Source organism: Ursus arctos, unplaced genomic scaffold (assembly GCF_023065955.2).
Source record: "Ursus arctos isolate Adak ecotype North America unplaced genomic scaffold, UrsArc2.0 scaffold_22, whole genome shotgun sequence".
Taxonomy (NCBI): domain Eukaryota; kingdom Metazoa; phylum Chordata; class Mammalia; order Carnivora; family Ursidae; genus Ursus; species Ursus arctos.
In genome coordinates, this window is record NW_026622897.1 from 33,602,408 (window position 1) to 33,622,151 (window position 19,744).

Below are 19,744 nucleotides of genomic sequence, written 5' to 3' on the forward strand. Positions count from 1 at the left end.
AAATTATTCTCTTTTGAAAATTTATATGTCAAGATGCTCATAAGATTCTCTTTGGAGTTTTAAATTTTTTTCTACAAATCTACTAGATTTGTGCACCATTTAATTCCTAGTATTGTTCATTATCTTCTCTCTTATGGTCAGTTATGCTCATGGTGTATTGTTTTCATTAGTCTCTTCAAAGAACATTTTTGGTCTTCACCCGTTTTGCATGTATTATCTTTCATTAATTTCATCTTTTTCCTTGTCATTTCTTTAATCCTCCTCCTTCTTCCTATTTTCTAGCTCCTTCAATTCAATGTTTAGTTTGTTTATTTTTAGTCACTATTGTTTTAATACAATGAAATATGTGTCTTAGTCTTCTTTAATGTTGGCTTAATACCTAAACGCTACCTTTATTTTATTTTTATTATTTTTCTTTTTTATTGAGGTATAATTAACAAGCAATGTTATATTAGATTTAGTTATACAATGTAATAATTCAGTCATTCTAGATATTATCCAGTGCTCAACATGATAATGTGTAGAATTGTTGAATCACTATATTGTACACCTGAAACTAATACAACTCTGTACATTAAGTGTATTCAAATTAAAATACATTTTAAAAGTTAAAAATTTTTTTAAAAGAGTGTTTTTTGTTCTTTTTGTTTGTTTATTCATTTGTTTTGTTTCTTTAATTCCACATATGAGTGAAATTATATGGTATTTGTCTTTCTCTGTTTAATTTATTCTACTTAGCATTATAACCTCTAGGTCCGTCCATGTTGTTACATGTGGCAAGGTCTCATTCTTTTTTATGGCTGAGTAATATTCCATTTCTTTTTTATCCATTCATCTACTGATGGACTCTTGGGTTACTTACATATCTTGGCTATTGTAAATAATGCTTCAATAAACAGAGGGAGTGCATATGTCTTTGAAAATAAGTGTTTTGATATTCTTTGGGTAAGTACCCAGTAGTGGAATTAGTGGATCATATGATAATTCTAGTTTTAATTTTTTGAGGAACCTCTATACTGTTTCCCACAACGGGTTCATCAATTTGCAGGAAAGGATGCTGTATTTTGTCAAATGCTTTTTTGGCATCGATTGAGAGGATCATATGGTTCCTGAGTCTTTTCTTGTTGATATGATATATCACGCTGATTGATTTGCGAATATTGAACCACGCTTGCATCCCAGGTATGAATCCCACTTGATCGTGATGGATAATCCTTTTAATGTACTGTTGGATTCTATTAGCAAGTATCTTGTTGAGGATTTTGGCGTCCATATTCATTAGGGAAATCGGTCTGTAATTCTCCTTTTTGATGGGGTCTTTGCCTGGTTTGGGGATCAAGGTAATATTGGCCTCATAGAATGAGTTTGGTAGCTTTCCTTCTGTTTCTATTTTTTGAAATAGCTTTAGGAGAATAGGTATTATTTCTTCTTTGAATGTTTGGTAGAATTCCCCAGAAAAACCGTCCGGGCCTGGAGTTTTGTTATTTGGAAGGTTGTTTATCACTGACTCAATCTCTTCATAATTCATTGGCCTGTTTAAGGAATCAATTTCTTCCGGTTTCAATCTTGGTAGTTTATAGGTTTCCAGGAAGGATTCCATCTCTTCCAGATTGCTTAGTTTATTGGCATATAGCTGTTGATAAAAATTTCTAATAATCCTTCCAATTTCAATGGTGCTCGTTGTGACCTCTCCTTTTTCATTCATAATTTTAATAATCTGGGTCCTTTCTCTTTTCTTTTGGATAAGTCTTGCCAGTGGTCTGTCAATTTTATTGATTCTCTCAAAGAACCAGCTTCTAGTCCTGTTGATCTGCTCTACTGTACTTCTGGTTTCTGCTTGATTGATTTCAGCTCTAATTTTGGTCAACTGCTTCCTCGTGCGTGGATTAGGCCTGTCCCTCTGTTGCTGTTCCAGCTTCTTGAGGTGAGAATATAAAAACTGCATTTTAGATTTTTCTATTCTTTTGAGTGAGGCTTGGATGGCTATGTATTTCCCCCTTAGGACTGCCTTTGCAGTATCCCATAGGTTTTGGACTGTTGTATTTTCATTCTCATTGGTCTCCATAAATTGTTTAATTTGATTTTTGATTTCCTGGTTTATCGAGTCATTCCTGAGCAGGATGGTTCTTAGTCTCCAAGTGTTTGAGTTTCTTCCAAATTTTTCCTTGTGGTTGAGTTCCAATTTCAGAGCGTTGTGGTCTGAGAATATGCAGGGGATAATTTCAATCTTTTGGTATCGGTTGACACCTGTTTTGTGTCCCAGAACATGGTCTATTCTTGAGAATGTTCCATGGGCATTAGAATAGAATGAGTATTCTTTGGTTCTGGGGTGTAGTGTTCTATATATATCTATGAGGTCCAACTCGTCGAGTATGGCATTCAAAGCCTTTGATTCTTTGCTTAGTTTTTGCCAGGGTGTTCTGTCTATTTCTGATAGTGGAGTGTTGAGGTCCCCTACTATTAATGTATTTTTATTTATATGTCTCTTTATTCTGGTTAAGAGTTGGCTTGTGTATCTTGCTGCTCCCCTGTTGGGGGCATATATATTTATAATTGTCATATCCACTTGTTGAATACTTCCCTTAAGAATAATATAGTGCCCTTCTGCATCTCTAACTATAGTCTGTAGTTTAAAATCCAATTTATCTGATATGAGAATTGCTACCCCAGCTTTCTTTTGAGGTCCATTTGCGTGAAAGATGGTACTCCATCCCCTTACTCTCAGTCTGAATGCATCTTTGGGTTTGAAATGAGTCTCTTGTAGACAGCAAATGGATGGGTCATGTCTTTTTATCCAATCTGCAACCCTGTGGTGTTTTATGGGATGGTTCAAACCATTTACATTAAGACTGAGTACTGAGAGATATGATTTTAATGTTGCCATGTTGCCAGTAAAGTCTTTGTTTGTATTGGCTGTGACTTTCTGTTCTGTATCACTCTTGGGGCCTTTTTACTTTTATAGAACCCCCCGTAATATCTCCTGTAGGGCTGGTTTCGTGGTTACAAAATTGGTTAGTGACTGGCGATTCTGAAATGTCTTTATTTCTCCATCAATTCTGAATGACAGCCTTGCTGGATAAAGGATCCTTGGCTGCATGTTTTTCTCTGAAAGAGCTTTAAATATGCTCCCCCAACCCTTTCTCTCATTCCAGGTCTGTGTAGACAGGTCTGACGTAATTCTGATGCTTTTGCCTTGGTACGTGAGAAATTTCTTTGCCCTGGCCGCTTTCAATACTATATCCTTGCATCTAATATTTGCGAATTGCACTATGACTTGACGTGGCGTAGGTTTGTCATGGTTGAGCTTGGGAGGGGTCCTCTCTGCCTCTTGGACACGAATGTTTGTTTCCCTTGCTAGATTAGGGAAGTTTTCAGCTACAATTTGTTCAAATATCTCTTCTAGACCTCTGTTTTTCTCCACCCCCTCGGGGATGCCGATGATTCTAACATTGGATCGTTTCATTGAGTCAGTAATCTCCCGTAACCTACATTCGTGGGCGTGGATTTTTTTAAGACCATCTTCTATTTTCATTTTTTCCTCTATTAACCCATCCTCCAATTCACTAACCCGTTCCTCTGCTTCTGCGACCCTGGCCGTCAGAGCCTCTAGTTTTGCCTGCATTTGGCTCATAGAATTTTTAATTTCTGTCAGATTCGCTCTCATTTCTGTCCTTAGGGATTCTATATTCTCAGTAACCTTTTCGTTAATAGTTTTTTCAATTCTACTCATCATTTTGACCATCGTTACTCTGAATTCCATTTCTGATAATTTGGTTACATCCATATCCATTATTTCTGTGGCAGAGGCCACAGACTCACTGTCTTTTCTTTGCTGGGGGGGGCTTCTCCTTCTTGTCATTCTGATGAAGAGAGGTTGCGGGGTTTCCAGAGCCCAAATTATTGACTGGGTCCCAGGCCTTGCCCCTTGTTTTATAGGGATCTTAGGGATGTGGGCTTCTTCTTTAAAAATTTTATTTATTTATTTATGTGGCAGCCAACCAGCGAGAGAGGGAACAGAAGCAGGGGAGTGGGAGAGGAAGAAGCAGGCTCCCAGCGGAGGAGCCCGATGAGGGACTCCTTTCCGGAACGCCGGGATCACGCCCTAAGCCGAAGGCAGGCGCTCAGTGACTGCGCCACCCAGGCGCCCGGGTTGTGGGCTTCTTGATTTTTCAGCCTGCCTTCTGTGTTCTGGGGGAGGGGCCTGCCGCGCCGATACTCAGGGAACCCTGTTTGGGTAGAGTCTCCGTGTCCCCTGCGAGGGGGGATGGGGATGGGCACTCCCTGAGCCGGTATTTCCAGGCTTTTGTTCTCTGGTGGCTTTCCCTGGCGGTTTGCTGTGCCTCTTCTGAGAGTCAGAGCAGCAGCGGCCAAATTTCAGCCTCTGTCACAGAACAGAGGGATTGCGGCCCGTTCTCTACTAATGTTCTGGCCACTTTAACTCTGTTTCTGTTGGTGCTGCTCAACCCTGCAGCGTCCGGGATGTGCGCCCCACACCCGGCGTCCCAGCCCTCACTTCCAGGGCCGGCGCGTCTCTGTCCTTTGTGTTTCTAATGCCGCCAGCCGCCAGCCGCCAGCCGCCCCGCGCGCGCTCCCGGATCTCCCGGTCTCAGTCTGGATCCAGTGAGCGCACCGGGATTCCGGTGTTCCGCGAGATGCCTGGTGGCGCACGCACCCGGCTCACGGTCTCAGTCTGCTGTTTTGCGGGTGCCGTCCGCGAGCCCCGCCCGCTCTCCCGTGCAAGTGGCTACCGCTTCCCGCGCGCGGCGCCCGAACACGGCGGCTCCCTCCCCCTTCCGTTTATCTTCCGATATCTGTGCACAGTTTCATGGCTCCCCGCTTCGTACCTCAATACTCAGCGCTGGAGATGTTCATTTGTAGAGATCCAGATGCGTCTTCCTGCGTCTCAGGCTGGTTCCGTGGTTGTTTAGGCTGGTCTGGTACCTATCTGTTCTTGTTTCTTGAGGTGGACCCGGACTGCTATAAACTTCCCTCTTAGGACAACTTTTGCTGCATCCCAAAGATTTTGGACTGTTGTTTTTTCCTTTTTATTTGTCTTCCTGTATTTTTTTTATTTCCTCTTTAACTTATTGGTTGACCCATTTATTGTTTAATAATATTTAACATCCATGTATTTTAGTTCTTTTTTTTTTCTTGATTTCTGGTTTCATACTGTTGTGGTCAGAAAAGATACATGATAAGATTTCATTCCTTTTGAATTTATTGAGACTTGTTTTGTGGCCTGATGTGATCTATTCTGGAGAATGTTCCATGTGCACTTGAAAAGAATGTGCTTTCCACTGTTAGGGGATGGAATGTTCTGAATTTATCTGTTAGGTTTACACATGCAGATGCCCAATTTTAGTATATACTGTCCATATAGTTTTCCAAGGTGAATGTAATGATTTCCATTAAGAGTATGACCCTTCCCATTGTTTCATTTCAAAGCCACTGTTTCCTTGTTGATTTTCTGTCTGCATGATGTATCCATTGATATAGTGGGGGTTAAAGTCCCCTACTATTATTGCATTACTGTCAATTTCTTCTTTTATGTCAATCAATAGTTGCTTTATGTATTTAGGTGCTCCCATATTGGTGCATATTTACAGTTGTTATATCCTTTTGTTGGATTGTTCCCTTTATCATTATGTAGTATATTCCTTTGTCTCTTGCTATAACCTTTGTTTTAAAGTCTATTTTGTCCAATATAAGTATTGCTACCACAGATTTCTTTCCACCTCCATTTGCATGGTAAATGTTTTTCGTCCCTTTACTTTTAATCTGCATGTGTCTAGATCTGAAGTGAGTCTCTTGTAGGCAACATATAGATGGTCTTAATTTTTTATCCATTGAGTCACTCTATATCTTTTGATTAGAGCATTTAGCCCATTTACATTTAAAGTAATTACTGAAAAAAAGTAATTATTGATAGGTGTGTACTTATTGTCATTTTGCTCCTTGTTTTACATTTGTTTTTGTAGTTCTTCTATGTTCCTTTCTTCTTCCCTTGCTCTTTTCCTTTGTGGATTGATGGCTTTCTTTAGTGATATGTTTGGATTCCTTTCTCTTTATTTTTTATGTATGTATTACAGGTTTTTGATTTTTGGTTACCATTAGGATCATATATAACATCTTCTGCATGTAGCAGTCTATATTAAGTTGATGGTCACTTAACTTTGAACACTTTCTAAAAGCACTAAGTTTTTACTCCCCCCTCCCATGTTTTATGTATATGATGTCATACTTTATATGCTTTTGTTTTGTGAATCCCTTGGCTGATTTTTATAGATTTAGTTGATTTTACTGCTTTTTTGGTTTAACCTCCATATTGGTTTTATAAGTAGAATTATCTACTACTTTTATTATATGTTTGTATTTGGCTGTGAAACTTTTTTTTTCTTATTCCTGGTTATGGCCTTTTCTTTCCTCCCAAAGAATTCCCTTTAGTGTTTCTTATAAGCCTGCTTTAGGGGTGATGAACTTTAACTTTTGTTTGTCTGGGAAAGTCTTTGTTTCTCCTTTCATTCTGAATGATAACGGTGCTAAGTAGAGTATTCTTTCAGTACTTGACTATATCATGTCACTCTCTCCTGGCCTGCAAAGTTTCTACTGAAAAATTAGCTGATAGCCTTATGGGGTTTTCTTCATCTGTAACTGTTTTCTCTTTCTGCTTTTCAAATTCTCTATCACTACTTTTTGCCATTTTAATTATTACATGTCTTGGTGTGGACCTCTTTGGGTTAATTTTGTTGGGAATGCTCTGTGCTTCCTGGATCTAGATGTCTGTTTCCTTTGCCAGATTAGGGAAGTTTTTGGTTATTGCTTGAAATAAATTTTCTGCCCCCTTCTCGCTCTATTATTCTGAGGTCCTTATAATGCAAATGTTATTACCCTGGATGATGTCATGGAGTTCCCTTAACCTATTCTCATTTCTTATTATTCTTTTTTCTTTTTGCTATTCAGCTTTGTTGCTTTCTTTTTTTTTAATGTTTTTTTATTATATTCTGTTAGTCATCATACAGTACACCCTGGTTTTTGATGAAAAGTTCGATGATTCATTAGTTGTGTATAACACCCAGTGCACCATGCAATATGTGCCCTCCTTACTACCCATCACCAGTCTATCCCATTCCCCCACCCCCCTCCCCTCTGAAGCCCTCAGTTTGTTTCTCAGAGTCCATAGTCTCTCATGCTTCATTCCCCCTTCTTATTAACCCCCCTTTCTTTATCCCTTTCTTCCCCTACCGATCTTCCTAGTTCTTATGTTCCATAGATGAGAGAAATCATATGATAGTTGTCTTTCTCTGCTTGACTTATTTCACTTAGCATTATCTCCTCCAGTGCCATCCATGTTGCAGCAAATGTTGAGAAATCATTCATTCTGATAGCTGAGTAATATTCCATCGTATATATGGACCACAACTTCTTACTCCAGTCATCTGTTGAAGGGCATCTCAGTTCCTTCCATGATTTAGCTATTGTGGACAATGCTGCTATGAACATTGGGGTGCATGTGGCCCTTCTCTTCACTACGTCTGTATCTTTGGGGTAAATACCCAGTAGTGCAATGGCTGGGTCATAGGGTAGCTCAATTTTTAACTTTTTGAGGGACCTCCACACTGTTTTCCAGAGTGTCTGTACCAACTTGCATTCCCATCAACAATGTAGGAGGGATCCCCTTTCTCCACATCCTCTCCAACAATTGTTGTTTCTTGCCTTGTCAATTTTTGCCATTCTAACTGGCGTAAGGTGGTATCTCAGTGTGGTTTTGATTTGAATTTCCCTGATAGCTAATGATTTTGAACATTTTTTCATGTGTCTGTTAGCCATTTGTATGTCATCATTGGAAAAGTGTCTGTTCATATCTTCTGCCCATTTTATGATTTGTTTATTGGTTTCTTGTGTATTGAGTTTGAGAAGTTCTTTGTAGATCTTGAATACCAGTCTATTATCTATAGTATCATTTGCAAATATATTCTCCCATTCTGTGGGCTGCCTCTTCGTTTTTTTGACTATTTCCTTGGCTGTGCGGAAGCTTTTTATCTTGATGAAGTCCCACAAGTTCATTTTATCTTTTGTTTCTCTTGCCTTTGGAGATGTGTCATGAAAAAGGTTGCTTTGGCTGATGTCGTAGAGGTTGCTGTCTATGTTCTCCTCTAAGATTTTGATGGATTCCTGTCTCACATCGAGGTCTTCCTTCCATTTGGAGTTTATCTTTGTGTATGGTGTGAGAGAATGGTCAAGTTTCATTCTTTTGCATGTAGCTGTCCAATTTTCCCAGCACCATTTATTGAAGAGACTGTCTTTTTTCCACCGGATGTTTTTTCCTGCTTTATCAAAGATTAGTTCCCCAAAGAGCCAAGAGTCCATTTCTGGGTTCTCTATTCTATTCCATTGGTCTATGTGTCTGTTTTTGTGCCAGTACCATGCTGTCTTTGTGATCACAGCTTTGTAGTACAGCTCAAAATCCGGCATTGTGATGCCCCCAGCTTTGTTTTTCCTTTTCAACAGTTCCTTGGCGATTTGGGGCCTTTTCTGTTTCCATACAAATTTAAGGACTATTTGTTCCAGTTCTTTGAAAAATGTCATTGGTATTTTGATCGGGATAGCATTGAAAGTGTAGATTGCTCTGGGTAGCATGGACATTTTAACTATGTTAATTCTTCCAATCCATGAGCATGGAATATTTTTCCATCTTTTTGTGTCTTCTTCAATGTCTTTCAAGAGTGTTTTATAGTTTCTAGAATATAGATCCTTTACATCTCTGGTTAAGTTAATTCCAAGGTAACGTATGGTTTTGGTGTTATTGTAAATGGGATGGATTCCTAATTTCTCTTTCTTCAGTCTCATTATTCGTGTATAGAAATGCAACTGATTTCTGAGCATTGATTTTGTATCCCGCCACATTACTGAATTGCTCTATAACTTCTAATAGTTTGGGAGTGGATTCTTTTGGGTTTTCCATATAGAGTATCATGTCATCTGCGAAGAGAGACAGTTTGACTTCTTCATTGCCAATTTGGATATGTTTTATCCCTTTTTGTTGTCTGATTGCTGTTGCACGGACTTCTAGTACTATGTTGAATAATAGTGGCGAGAGTGGGCATCCTTGTCGTGTTCCTGATCTTAAGGGAAAGGCTTCCAGCTTTTCCCCATTGAGAATGATATTTGCTGTAGGCTTTTCATAGATGGTTTTTATGAGATTGAGGAATGTACCCTCTATCCCTACACTCTGAAGGGTTTTAATCAGGAAAGTATACTGTATTTTGTCAAATGCTTTTTCTGCATCTATTGAGAGAATCATATGATTTTTGGCTTTTTCCTTCTGGATAGAATCTAAGACACTGATCAATTTGCAAATGTTGAACCAGGCTTGCATCCCAGGTATGAATTCCACTTGGTCATGATGGATAATCCTTTTAATGTACTGTTGGATTCCATTAGCCAGGATCTTTTTGAGAATTTTGGCGTCCATATTCATTAGGGAAATCGGTCTGTAATTCTCCTTTTTGAGGGGGTCTTTGCCTGGTTTGGGGATCAAGCTAATATTGGCTTCATAGAATGAGTTTGGTAGCTTTCCTTCTGTTTCTATTTTTTGAAATAGCTTTATGAGAATAGGTATTATTTCTTCTTTGAATGTTTGGTAGAATTCCCCAGGAAAACCGTCCGGGCCTGGAGTTTTATTTTTTGGAAGGTTGTTTATCACTGTTTCAATCTCTTCATAATTAATTGGCCTGTTTAAAAAATCAATTTCTTCCTGTTTCAGTCTTGGTAGTTTATAGGTTTCCAGGAAGTCCTCCATCTCTTCCAGTTTGCTTAATTTATTGGCATAAAGCTGTTGATAAAAGTTTCTAATAATCCTTCCAATTTCATTGGTGTTAGTTGTGACCTCTCCTTTTTCATTCATAATTTTATTAATTTGGGTCCTTTCTCTATTCTTTTGGATAAGTCTTGCCAGTGGTCTGTCAATTTTATTAATTCTTTCAAAGAACCAGCTTCTAGTTCTGTTGATCTGCTCTACTGTACTCTTGATTTCTTTTTTTTCTTTTTAAAGATTTTATTTATTTATTTGACAGAGATAGAGACAGCCAGCGAGAGAGGGAACACAAGCAGGGGGAGTGGGAGAGGAAGAAGCAGGCTCATAGCGGAGGAGCCTGATGTGAAGCTCGATCCCATAACGCCGGGATCACACCCTGAGCCGAAGGCAGACGCTTAACCGCTGTGCCACCCAGGCGCCCCTGTACTCTTGGTTTCTAATTCATTGATTTCTGCTATAATCTTGGTCAACTGCTTCCTCGTGCGTGGATTAGGCCTGTCTCTCTGTTGCTGTTCCAGCTTCTTGAGGTGAGAATATAAAACTGCATTTTAGATTTTTCTATTCTTTTGAGTGAGGCTTGGATGGCTATGTATTTCCCCCTTAGGACTGCCTTTGCAGTATCCCATAGGTTTTGGACTGTTGTATTTTCATTCTCGTTGGTCTCCATAAATTGTTTAAATTGATTTTTGATATCCTGGTTTATTGAGTCATTCCTGAGCAGGATGGCTCTTAGTCTCCAAGTGTTTGAGTTTCTTCCAAATTTTTCCTTGTGGTTGAGTTCCAATTTCAGTGTTGTGGTCTGAGAATATGCAGGGAATAATTTCAGTCTTTTGGTATCAGTTGAGACCTGTTTTGTGTCCCAGAACATGGTCTATTCTTGAGAATGTTCCATGGGCATTAGAATAGAACAGAATGAGTATTCTTTGGTTCTGGGGTGTAGTGTTCTATATTTATCTATGAGGTCCAACTCGTCAAGTATGTCATTCAAAGCTCTTTTTTCTTTGTTGATTTCTTGCTTAGGTGATCTGTCTATTGCTGATAGTGGAGTGTTGAGGTCCCCTACTATTAACGTATTTTTATCTATATGTCTCTTTATTGTGGTTAAGAGTTGGCTTGTGTATCTGGCTGCTCCCCTGTTGGGGGCATATATATTTATAATTGTCATATCCACTTGTTGGATACATCCTTTAAGAATAATGTAGTGCCCTTCTGTGTCTCTAACTATAGCCTTTAGTTTAAAATTCAATCTGTCTGATATGAGAATTGCTACCCCAGCTTTCTTTTGAGGCCCATTGGCGTGAAGGATGGTATTCCATCCCTTTACTTTCAGTCTGAATGTATCTTTAGGTTCAAAATGAGTCTCTTGTAGACAGCAGCTGGATGGGTCATGTCTTTTTATCCAGTCTGCAACCCTGGGGTGTTTTATGGGAGCATTTAGGCCATTTACATTGAGACTGATTATTGAGAGATATGATTTTAATGATGCCATGTTGCCAGTAAAGCCTTTGTTTCTATCGATTGTGACTTTCTGTTCTGTATCACTCTTGGGGCCTTTTTACCTTTATAGAACCCCCCTTAATATCTCCTGTAGGACTGGTTTTGTGGTTACGAAATTGGTCAATGACTGGCGATTCTGGAAGGTCTTTATTTCTCCATCAATTCTGAATGACAGCCTTGCTGGATAAAGGATCCTTGGATGCATGTTTTTCTCTGAAAGAGCTCTAAAAATGCCCCCACAACCCTTTCTCTCATTCCAGGTCTGTGTAGGCAGGTCTGACGTAATTCTGATACCTTTGCCTTGGTACGTGAGAAACTTCTTTGCCCTGGCCACTTTCAATACTGTATCCTTGGATCTAATATTTTCGAAATGCACTATGACGTGACGTGGTGTAGGTCTGTCGTGGTTGAGCTTGGGAGGGGTCCTCTCTGCCTCTTGGACACGAATGTTTGTTTCCCTTGCTAGATTAGGGAAGTTTTCAGCTACAATTTGTTCAAATATCTCTTCTAGAGCTCTGTTTTTCTCCACCCCCTCGGGGATGCCAATGATTCTGACATTGGAACGTTTCATTGAGTCAGTAATCTCCCGTAACGTACATTCTTGAACGTGGATTTTTTAAAGTCCACATTCTATTTTAGCTTTGTCTTCTACTAACCCATCCTCCAATTCACTGATATGTTCTTCTGCCTCAGTGATCCTGGCCGTCAGAGCCTCTAGTTTTGACTGCAATTGGCTCATAGAATTTTTAATTTCTGCCACATTCACTCTCATTTCCGCCCTTAGAGTTTTATATTCTCATTAACATTTTCGTTAATACTTTTTTCAAGTCTACACATCATCTTGACCATTGTTACTCTGAATTCCATTTCTGATAATTTGGTTATATCCATATCCATTAGTTCTGTGGCAGAGGCCACAGACTCATTGTCTTTTCTTTGCTGGGGGGGATTTCTCCTTCTCGTCATTCTGATGAGGAGAGGTTGCGGGGTTGTCCAGAGCCCAAATTATTGACCGGGACCCAGGCAGTGCGCCCTTGTTTTATAGGGATCTTAGGGATGTGGGCTTCTTGATTTTTCAGCCTGCCTTCTGGGGGAGGGGCCTGCCGCGCCGATACTCAGGCAGCCCTGTTTGGGTAGAGTCTCCGTGTCCCCTGCAAGGGGGGATGGGGATGGGCACACTGTGAGCCGGTATTGCCAGGCTTTTGTTCTCTGGCGGCTTTCCTTGGCGGTTTGCAGTGCCTCTTCTGAGAGTCAAAGCAGCAGTAGCCGAATCTCAGCCTCTATCTCAGAACAGAGGGATCGCGGGCCATTCTCCATCGATGTTCTGGCCACTTTAACTCTGTTTCTGTTGGTGCTGCTCATCCCTGCAGTGTCCCGGGATGTGTGCCCCACACTCGGTGTCCCAGCCCTCACTTCCAGGGCCAGCGTGTCTCTGTCCTTTGTGTTTCTAACACCGCCAGCCACCAGCCGCCCCCGTGCTCCCGGAGCTTCCGGTCTCAGTCTGATTCCAGTGAGCGCACCGGAACTCTGGTTTTCAGTCTGGTGGCGTGCTTCCCCCACTCACGGTCTCAGTCTGTTCTCTCACGGGTGCCGGTCCGCGAGTCTGCCCGCTCCCCCGTGCAGGTGGCTACCACTTCCGGTGCCCAAACGCGGCGGCTCCCTCCCCCTTCCATTTATCTTCCGATATCTGTGCGCGGTTTCACGGTTCCCCGCTTTGTAGCACAATACTCAGCGCTGGAGATGTTCATTTGTAGAGATCCAGATGTATCTTCCTGCGTCTCATGCTGATTCCTTGGATGTTCAGGCTGGTCTGGTACCTATCCAGCTCGACTCAGGGGACCGGCTGAAAAAGGGGTCCCCTACTCCTCCGCCATCATAACTCTTCCCCCCCAGCTTTGTTACTTTCTATTACTCTGTGTTCCAAGTTGCTGATCTACTCATCTGCCTCCTCTAATCTGCTTTTGATTCCCTCCAGTATATTTTTAAATTTCAGTTATTGCGTTCTTTATCTCAGATTGGTTCTTTTTTTATATTTTCTCTCTCTCTCTTTTTTTTTAAAGATTTTATTTATTTGACAAAGAGAGAGAGCCATTGAGAGAGGGAACACAGACAGGGGGAGTGGGAGAGGAAGAAGCAGGCTCCCAATAGAAGAGCCTGATGTGGGGCTCGATCCCAGGACTCTAGGATCATGCCCTGAGCCAAAGGCAGGGCAAACCCTACGGCAAACCGCCAGGGAAAGCCGCCAGGGAAAGGCAGACGCTTAACGACTGAGCCACCCAGGCGCCCCTATATTTTCTCTCTCTTTGTTGAAGGTCTCACTGAGATCCTCCACTCTCTTCTCAAGTCCTTATGATCACTGCTTGTAATTCTTTATCAGGCATATTGCTTGTCTCCATTTCATTTAGCTCTTTTGCTGTGGTTTTGTCCTCTTCTTTCATTTGGGACATATTCCTCTGTCTCCTCATTTTGTCAAACTCTCTGTCTCTTCCTATGTATTAGGAAAGTCAGCTATGTCTCCTGATCTTGGAAAGTGGTGGCCCTGTGGTGCCCTATAACACAATGCCTCCTGTTCACTAAAGCCAGGCACTTCAGAGATGTCTACTGTGTGGGCTCTGTGCACCCTACTATTGTGGCTGAGCTGCATCTAAACTCTATTTTTAGATAAACATATGGAAATTTGTGAAAATCATCATAGCTTGATGAATTATCACAATTAGCTCTTCTGATGGCTGTGTAACTAGCACCTAGGTTTAAAACAAGAACACTAACAAGCTCCAGAGGCTCCCTTATACCCCCACTCACAACCTCTTTCCTTCCCAAAGGTAACCACTACTCTGAATTCTAATATAGATTACTTTCCTTCATTTTTATCTTTATAAAGATGGAATCATGCAATAGGTATTCTTTTGAGTCTGGATGATTTTGCTCAGTATAATCATTATAAAATTATTATTTATATATCTGTGTAATTTTTGTTTATCCTCATTGCTGTATTATATTCCATTGTATGAATATAGCATAATGTATTTATCCATTATACTGCTGATGAGTATTTAGGTTGTTTCCAGTATTTGGCTACTAGAAATAGTGTTATTATAAGCATTCTTGGAGGTGGCTTTCAGTGCAGAGCCATGCACATTACCAAGACATGTGGTAACAGTTCAATCATAGCACATGTATGTGTTCAATTTTACACATACAGATGCTCAATTTTAGTATATACTGTCCAAATAGTTTTCCAAGGTGAATGTAATGATTTCCATTAAGAGTATGACCCTTCCTGTTGTTTCACATCCACACCACCTCTTGTTTTGTCAATCTTATAAACTTTTAGCCTTTCTTTGAGTGTGCAATAATATTCCATAGTGGTATTTTATTTGTAACTCTCTAGTATTTTTTGCAACATTAATTTTCAACCTTTTTGTATTCTTCCTTTTAGACTTTGTCTAAACACTGCCCTGAAGACATAACCTTTAGGAGACCCACCCAAGACTGAGTGAATCTGTAGCCCTCCAGGGAACGGAGCTGGGTACTGACTGAGGAGCGCTACAGGCTCAGCCACCACTCGTTCTAGGTAACGCTTCTCCCTAGAGCATTGTTCCCTGGTGAATCAGCAAGCCTAACAAACGTTATCATTTCATTTGCATAAAGGTCCACTGGTGGTTCCTAGTGACTCAGACACTCAAACCCATTTTTTAAAAAGCATTTTCCAGCATCCTCAACTATCTAGAACATACCTAAAAACTTTGGAGTTTGGTGCTTGTTAATGGAAGCTATGAAGTCTAAGGCCAACTGTGTTCAGAACTCAAGTTGTACCATAATGATATTTCATCCAACCAAAGAAGAGTTTAGTGATTTTGATAAGTATATTGCTTACATGGAATCCCAAGGTGCACACCGAGCAGGTCTCGCCAAGGTGATTCCACCCAGGGGATGGAAAGCCAGACAGACCTATGATGACATCAGTGACATCTTAATAGCAGCTCCCCTCCAGCAGGTGGTGTCCGGGCAGGCAGGCGTCTTCACCCAGTACCACAAAAAGAAGAAAGCCACGACTGTGGGGGAATATCGCCAACTGGCAAACAGCGGAAAGTATCGGACTCCACCACACTCGGATTTTGAGGATTTGGAGCGAAAATACTGGAAAACCCGCCTCTACGATTCTCCGATCTACGGCGCTGACATCAGCGGCTCCTTGTTTGACGAAAACACGAAAGAGTGGAACCTTGGACACCTGGGGACCATTCAGGACCTGCTGGAGCAGGAGTGCGGCGTGGTCATCGAGGGCGTCAACACCCCCTACCTGTACTTTGGCATGTGGAAGACCACGTTCGCCTGGCACACGGAGGACATGGACCTTTACAGCATCAACTACCTGCACTTCGGGGAGCCCAAGACTTGGTACGCGGTGCCGCCAGAGCACGGCCAGCGCCTGGAACGCCTGGCCACGGAGCTCTTCCCGGGCAGCGCCCGCACCTGCGAGGCCTTCCTGCGGCACAAGGTGGCTCTCATCTCGCCCACCGTCCTCAAGGACAACGGGATCCCCTTCAGCCGGATCACGCAGGAGGCTGGCGAGTTCATGGTGACATTTCCCTACGGCTACCACTCTGGCTTCAACCATGGCTTCAACTGCGCGGAAGCCATCAACTTCGCCACCCCGCGCTGGATCGATTATGGCAAAGTGGCGTCTCAGTGCAGCTGCGGGGAGGCCAGGGTCACCTTTTCCATGGACGCCTTCGTGCGCATCCTGCAGCCCGAACGCTATGAGCTGTGGAAGCGCGGGCAGGACCGGGCGGCTGTGGACCACACGGAGCCCGCGGCGCTGGGCAGCCTGGAGCTGAGCGCCTGGAAGGAAGTGCGTGCCCCCGGGAGAGCCGCTCGGGGCCTGAGGCACCTCCCCCCGCGCCGGGTCCCGCGCGCCCCGCGGCCTGTGGCCACTGGCCAGGGCACCGGCCGCCGCACCCCTCTGTGCCCGACCTCCCAGCGCCCCTTGCCCGCCCAGAGTTCTTCCCCTGATGCCCAGTCCGGGGCTGTGCCCGCCCGCGCCTCCCGGGAGCCTGGCCCCACCCGGCCACCGCCCCCCAATCCCTCTGCCCTAGATCTCCAGCCCTGCACTGGCCGGTGTGGTCCTGGTCGTCGTCCTCGGGAGCAGGGTGCTCGGGGGCCTAGCGTCCAGGCCCGGGCCAAGAGGCGCCTCTCGGTGGGAACAGGGCACACGGGTCAGCCCTGCGAGGCTCAGTCCCTTCCTGTGGATGGAGGCTGGGTGGACCAGCCCGCACCACCGAGCCCTGGGTTCCGGTAAGCAGCTGAGGCTTCTGGGTCCGGCTGTGCCCTTGTCCCCTAAGCCCAGGAGACACCTTTGTAACCCACTGCTCTTGTGTGTGTGGAAGGTCCTCGAGGCTGGCCACATTTATGTCAGAGCTTTGGGCGAACTTGCAGGTCACTGGTCTTGCTTGAGAGTCCTATGATGTTGCCACTGATGCATTGAGTCCATGTTCTTTACCAAGTTCGCCATAGTTTGTTCTTGGAATGCCTGGAATGCCTTTGGACACTGCTGATTCCCATGTTGCCAGCCGAGGTTTCATCCACCGGGCACTCTCTTGTCTCTGCGAGCTGGGTCCTACCGAGATGGCCAGAGCCTCATCTCGCCCAGACTCCTATTCTCTGGGCCAACTATGAATGCTGCTGGGTTTTGGTTCTCCTTAGTCTCCTTCCCTTGCCTCTTCCCTCCTCCTCCTCCCCCTTTTCTTGAAAAAACTAGAGCCTTTTGACCAAATGGGTCAGTAGAAGCTCAGAAAATAACTTATCATCTTTCTGAGTCTTCGATGTATTCAAAATGTGTTATCGCCAGTATTTGTTCACAAACATATTAAAGATAACCAAAATGTTCAAAACTGACTTTGTTTCTAATAAATATTGTCCATTCAACCAATGGAGAGGTGGAGGTTATTCTTTCCTGTTCTTTTCTTCATAATTATATCAAAACATTTCAAGGAAGACTGATTTTTACTGGCTGGCTGCATCGTGTGGTGTTGATGAAAGAGTTTGGTGGATGGTTCTTGGGTACTAGCTGAGTGGTAGGTGAGGGGTTTTGGTTTGCAGCCTTACCTTAAGGATGATTGGTGGGAATCCCCTGGCACTTTGCTGGGCAGGAGCACCCGAGTTGCTGGGAGGTGAGCATGTGGAGGACTAATGTGCCATCATCCAAATACCTTCCCCCCACGTCTGCACTGCCTTTTCAATGCTGTATGCATATTTCATGTAGTGAATTCATTGATTCATCTCAGGAAACATGCACACGAATGAACAAGATAATTTTACCTGGTGGTCTGTGCTGTGAGAAACTGAAGGGGATGGGATGCTGGAGCAGGATAGACAGGGCTGGCCTGGGTTCCAGTAGTCAAGGGAAGTTGCATTAAGCAGGAGACCTTTCCCAAGACCCAACTGACTAAAGGGAAGGTCCAGAGCTGATTTCCACTTAGAGGAAACAATCAGTGTAATTGACCTAACATGGACCTTACATTTTCTCAGGAAAAGAAAGAAAGCTCTTTGTGTCTGAAGCATAGACAGGAAGAAGGTGAGAGGCAGGGTACAGGCTATGCAGGCCCTCATGGCTCATGTCAAGTATTTGAGTTTTTTCAACTTGAAATGAGAAGGCATTGGAAGTTTGAAACAACCCTTGACATGCTGTGCTTTACATAGTTAAGCAATCAGTTTAGTTGTTCTGTGACAATGCGGGGGCAGGAGAAGGAGTTAGAAGGTCTAAGTAATACCAGTGAGGTTTGATCATTTCGATGTCAGTATTGAAAATGCACAGAAGCAGAAAAACTCAGAATAAATCTTGGAAATTGAAAATGATGGCTTGGCTACAGAAGAAAACATTTCAGAGAACAAACCATGGCTCCCCTCCCTCCAGCTCTCCCCACAGAATTTCAGTGACGCTCTGGAATCCAAAGCCCCAGATAAACCTGAAGGCCAGGGTAATGACAAGGTAGTGCTGGTTTGATGTTCTGATCGAGGAGCAGCAAGAGGCCATGTCTCATTTCCACACCAGGCAGCGAAGCCACTTTGTCTTTCCGAATGTCACAGGAGATGGAAGTATACTCTGCGGAAACCTGGAAAACCAAGGCTGAGAGGCTGAGCTCGGGGAGCCCCGGCACAGTGGAAGATGGGAGGGAGATGCTTGAGTGGAAAGGAGTTGAATGCAGGTATTGAGAGAGTAGGAGCCCAGGATGGAGGCAGACAGGAGCCCCTGGGAAGGGAGCAGCCTGAGAGCACAACCGGACCTGCCGTAGATCTAACTGAGCAAGGAATAAACTTCCATGGAGAAGCCACTGGGGTCTTGAGGGTGTTTTGTCCTTCAGTGCAGATCAATCCTGGGTACAGCCGTGCAGAGAAATATAACAATTCTGAAAAGTCCAAGGTCAAAACCTGACTCATGCCTATTTTCAATTTTAGAAATTGAAATTCTCATCATGTTTTAAGAATATCACAATCTCATCCTGACAGATAGATGCCCTGGGAAGCTTAGCATTTAAAAAAAAAAGGGCGGGGGTAATTAAAGGGGAAGAAACAAAAGTAATTTTCATAAAATATTGTTCCCATTGCACTCCTATGTTCTCACTCAGTTATTTTCATATATTTGTTTTTATTTCTCTGGCTCAATAAGGACAAGCAATGTTAAATAACATAGTTTAGCTGTATTGGTACACTGTTTTCTTTTTTTTTTTTTAATTTTTTTTTATTTTTTAAAGATTTTATTTATTTGACAGAGATAGAGACAGCCAGTGAGAGAGGGAACACAAGCAGGGGGAGTGGGAGAGGGAGAAGCAGGCTCATAGCAGAGGAGCCTGATGTGGGGCTTGATCTCATAACGCCAGGATCACGCCCTGAGCTGAAGACAGACGCTTAAACGCTGTGCCACCCGGGCACCCCAGTTTTCTGAACTAGTATTCTTGGAAGGACTGGGAGCTGGGGTGGTATTGAAGGGACTTCTTCAAGCAATTTTATTCAAAATCCTATTTTCTTATCAACACATTCAATTTGGACACTCAGTTTGGACCACCGTTCTCAGTAAAAGACATCCATTTCCAACTGTTTCTCCATATCCAATAAGTTTTTCCTATACTAAAACTTGGAAAAGCCAGGGGCATTCATCATAACAATTGTATTAAAGGCCAGGATAATGCCACCTTTGTTCTCACACCATGATCTCTCCTAGGCTTATCTTCGCTTTGAGAAATAACAATCACGAGTTCAATGTATATTCAAGTTTATGGACAAAAGCATATGCAGCCAATGGTAATATGGCACATGTGGTTGTATCAATTTATCCCATTAGCTTTTTAAAAAGTCAATGTGACATTTACAAGCTTTAAAGACATTGAAATATGTAGATCTTAGGCCAAAAAAGTAAACTAGATCTGGTGTAAA

At 42.8% G+C, this 19,744-nt stretch overlaps 1 protein-coding gene across 1 annotated transcript in view; it reads left to right on the forward strand.

Annotated features, from left to right (window-relative positions):
• KDM4D (lysine demethylase 4D) overlaps positions 1-16,613 on the forward strand; it is a 40,847-nt gene extending 24,234 nt beyond the window's left edge. The window contains exon 3 of the mRNA XM_057316624.1: positions 14,751-16,613. Coding sequence (XP_057172607.1) covers positions 15,078-16,613 — 1,536 coding nt within the window. The 5' untranslated portion in view covers positions 14,751-15,077. The remainder of the gene's footprint in view (positions 1-14,750) is intronic.
• Positions 16,614-19,744: the final 3,131 nt, after the last annotated feature.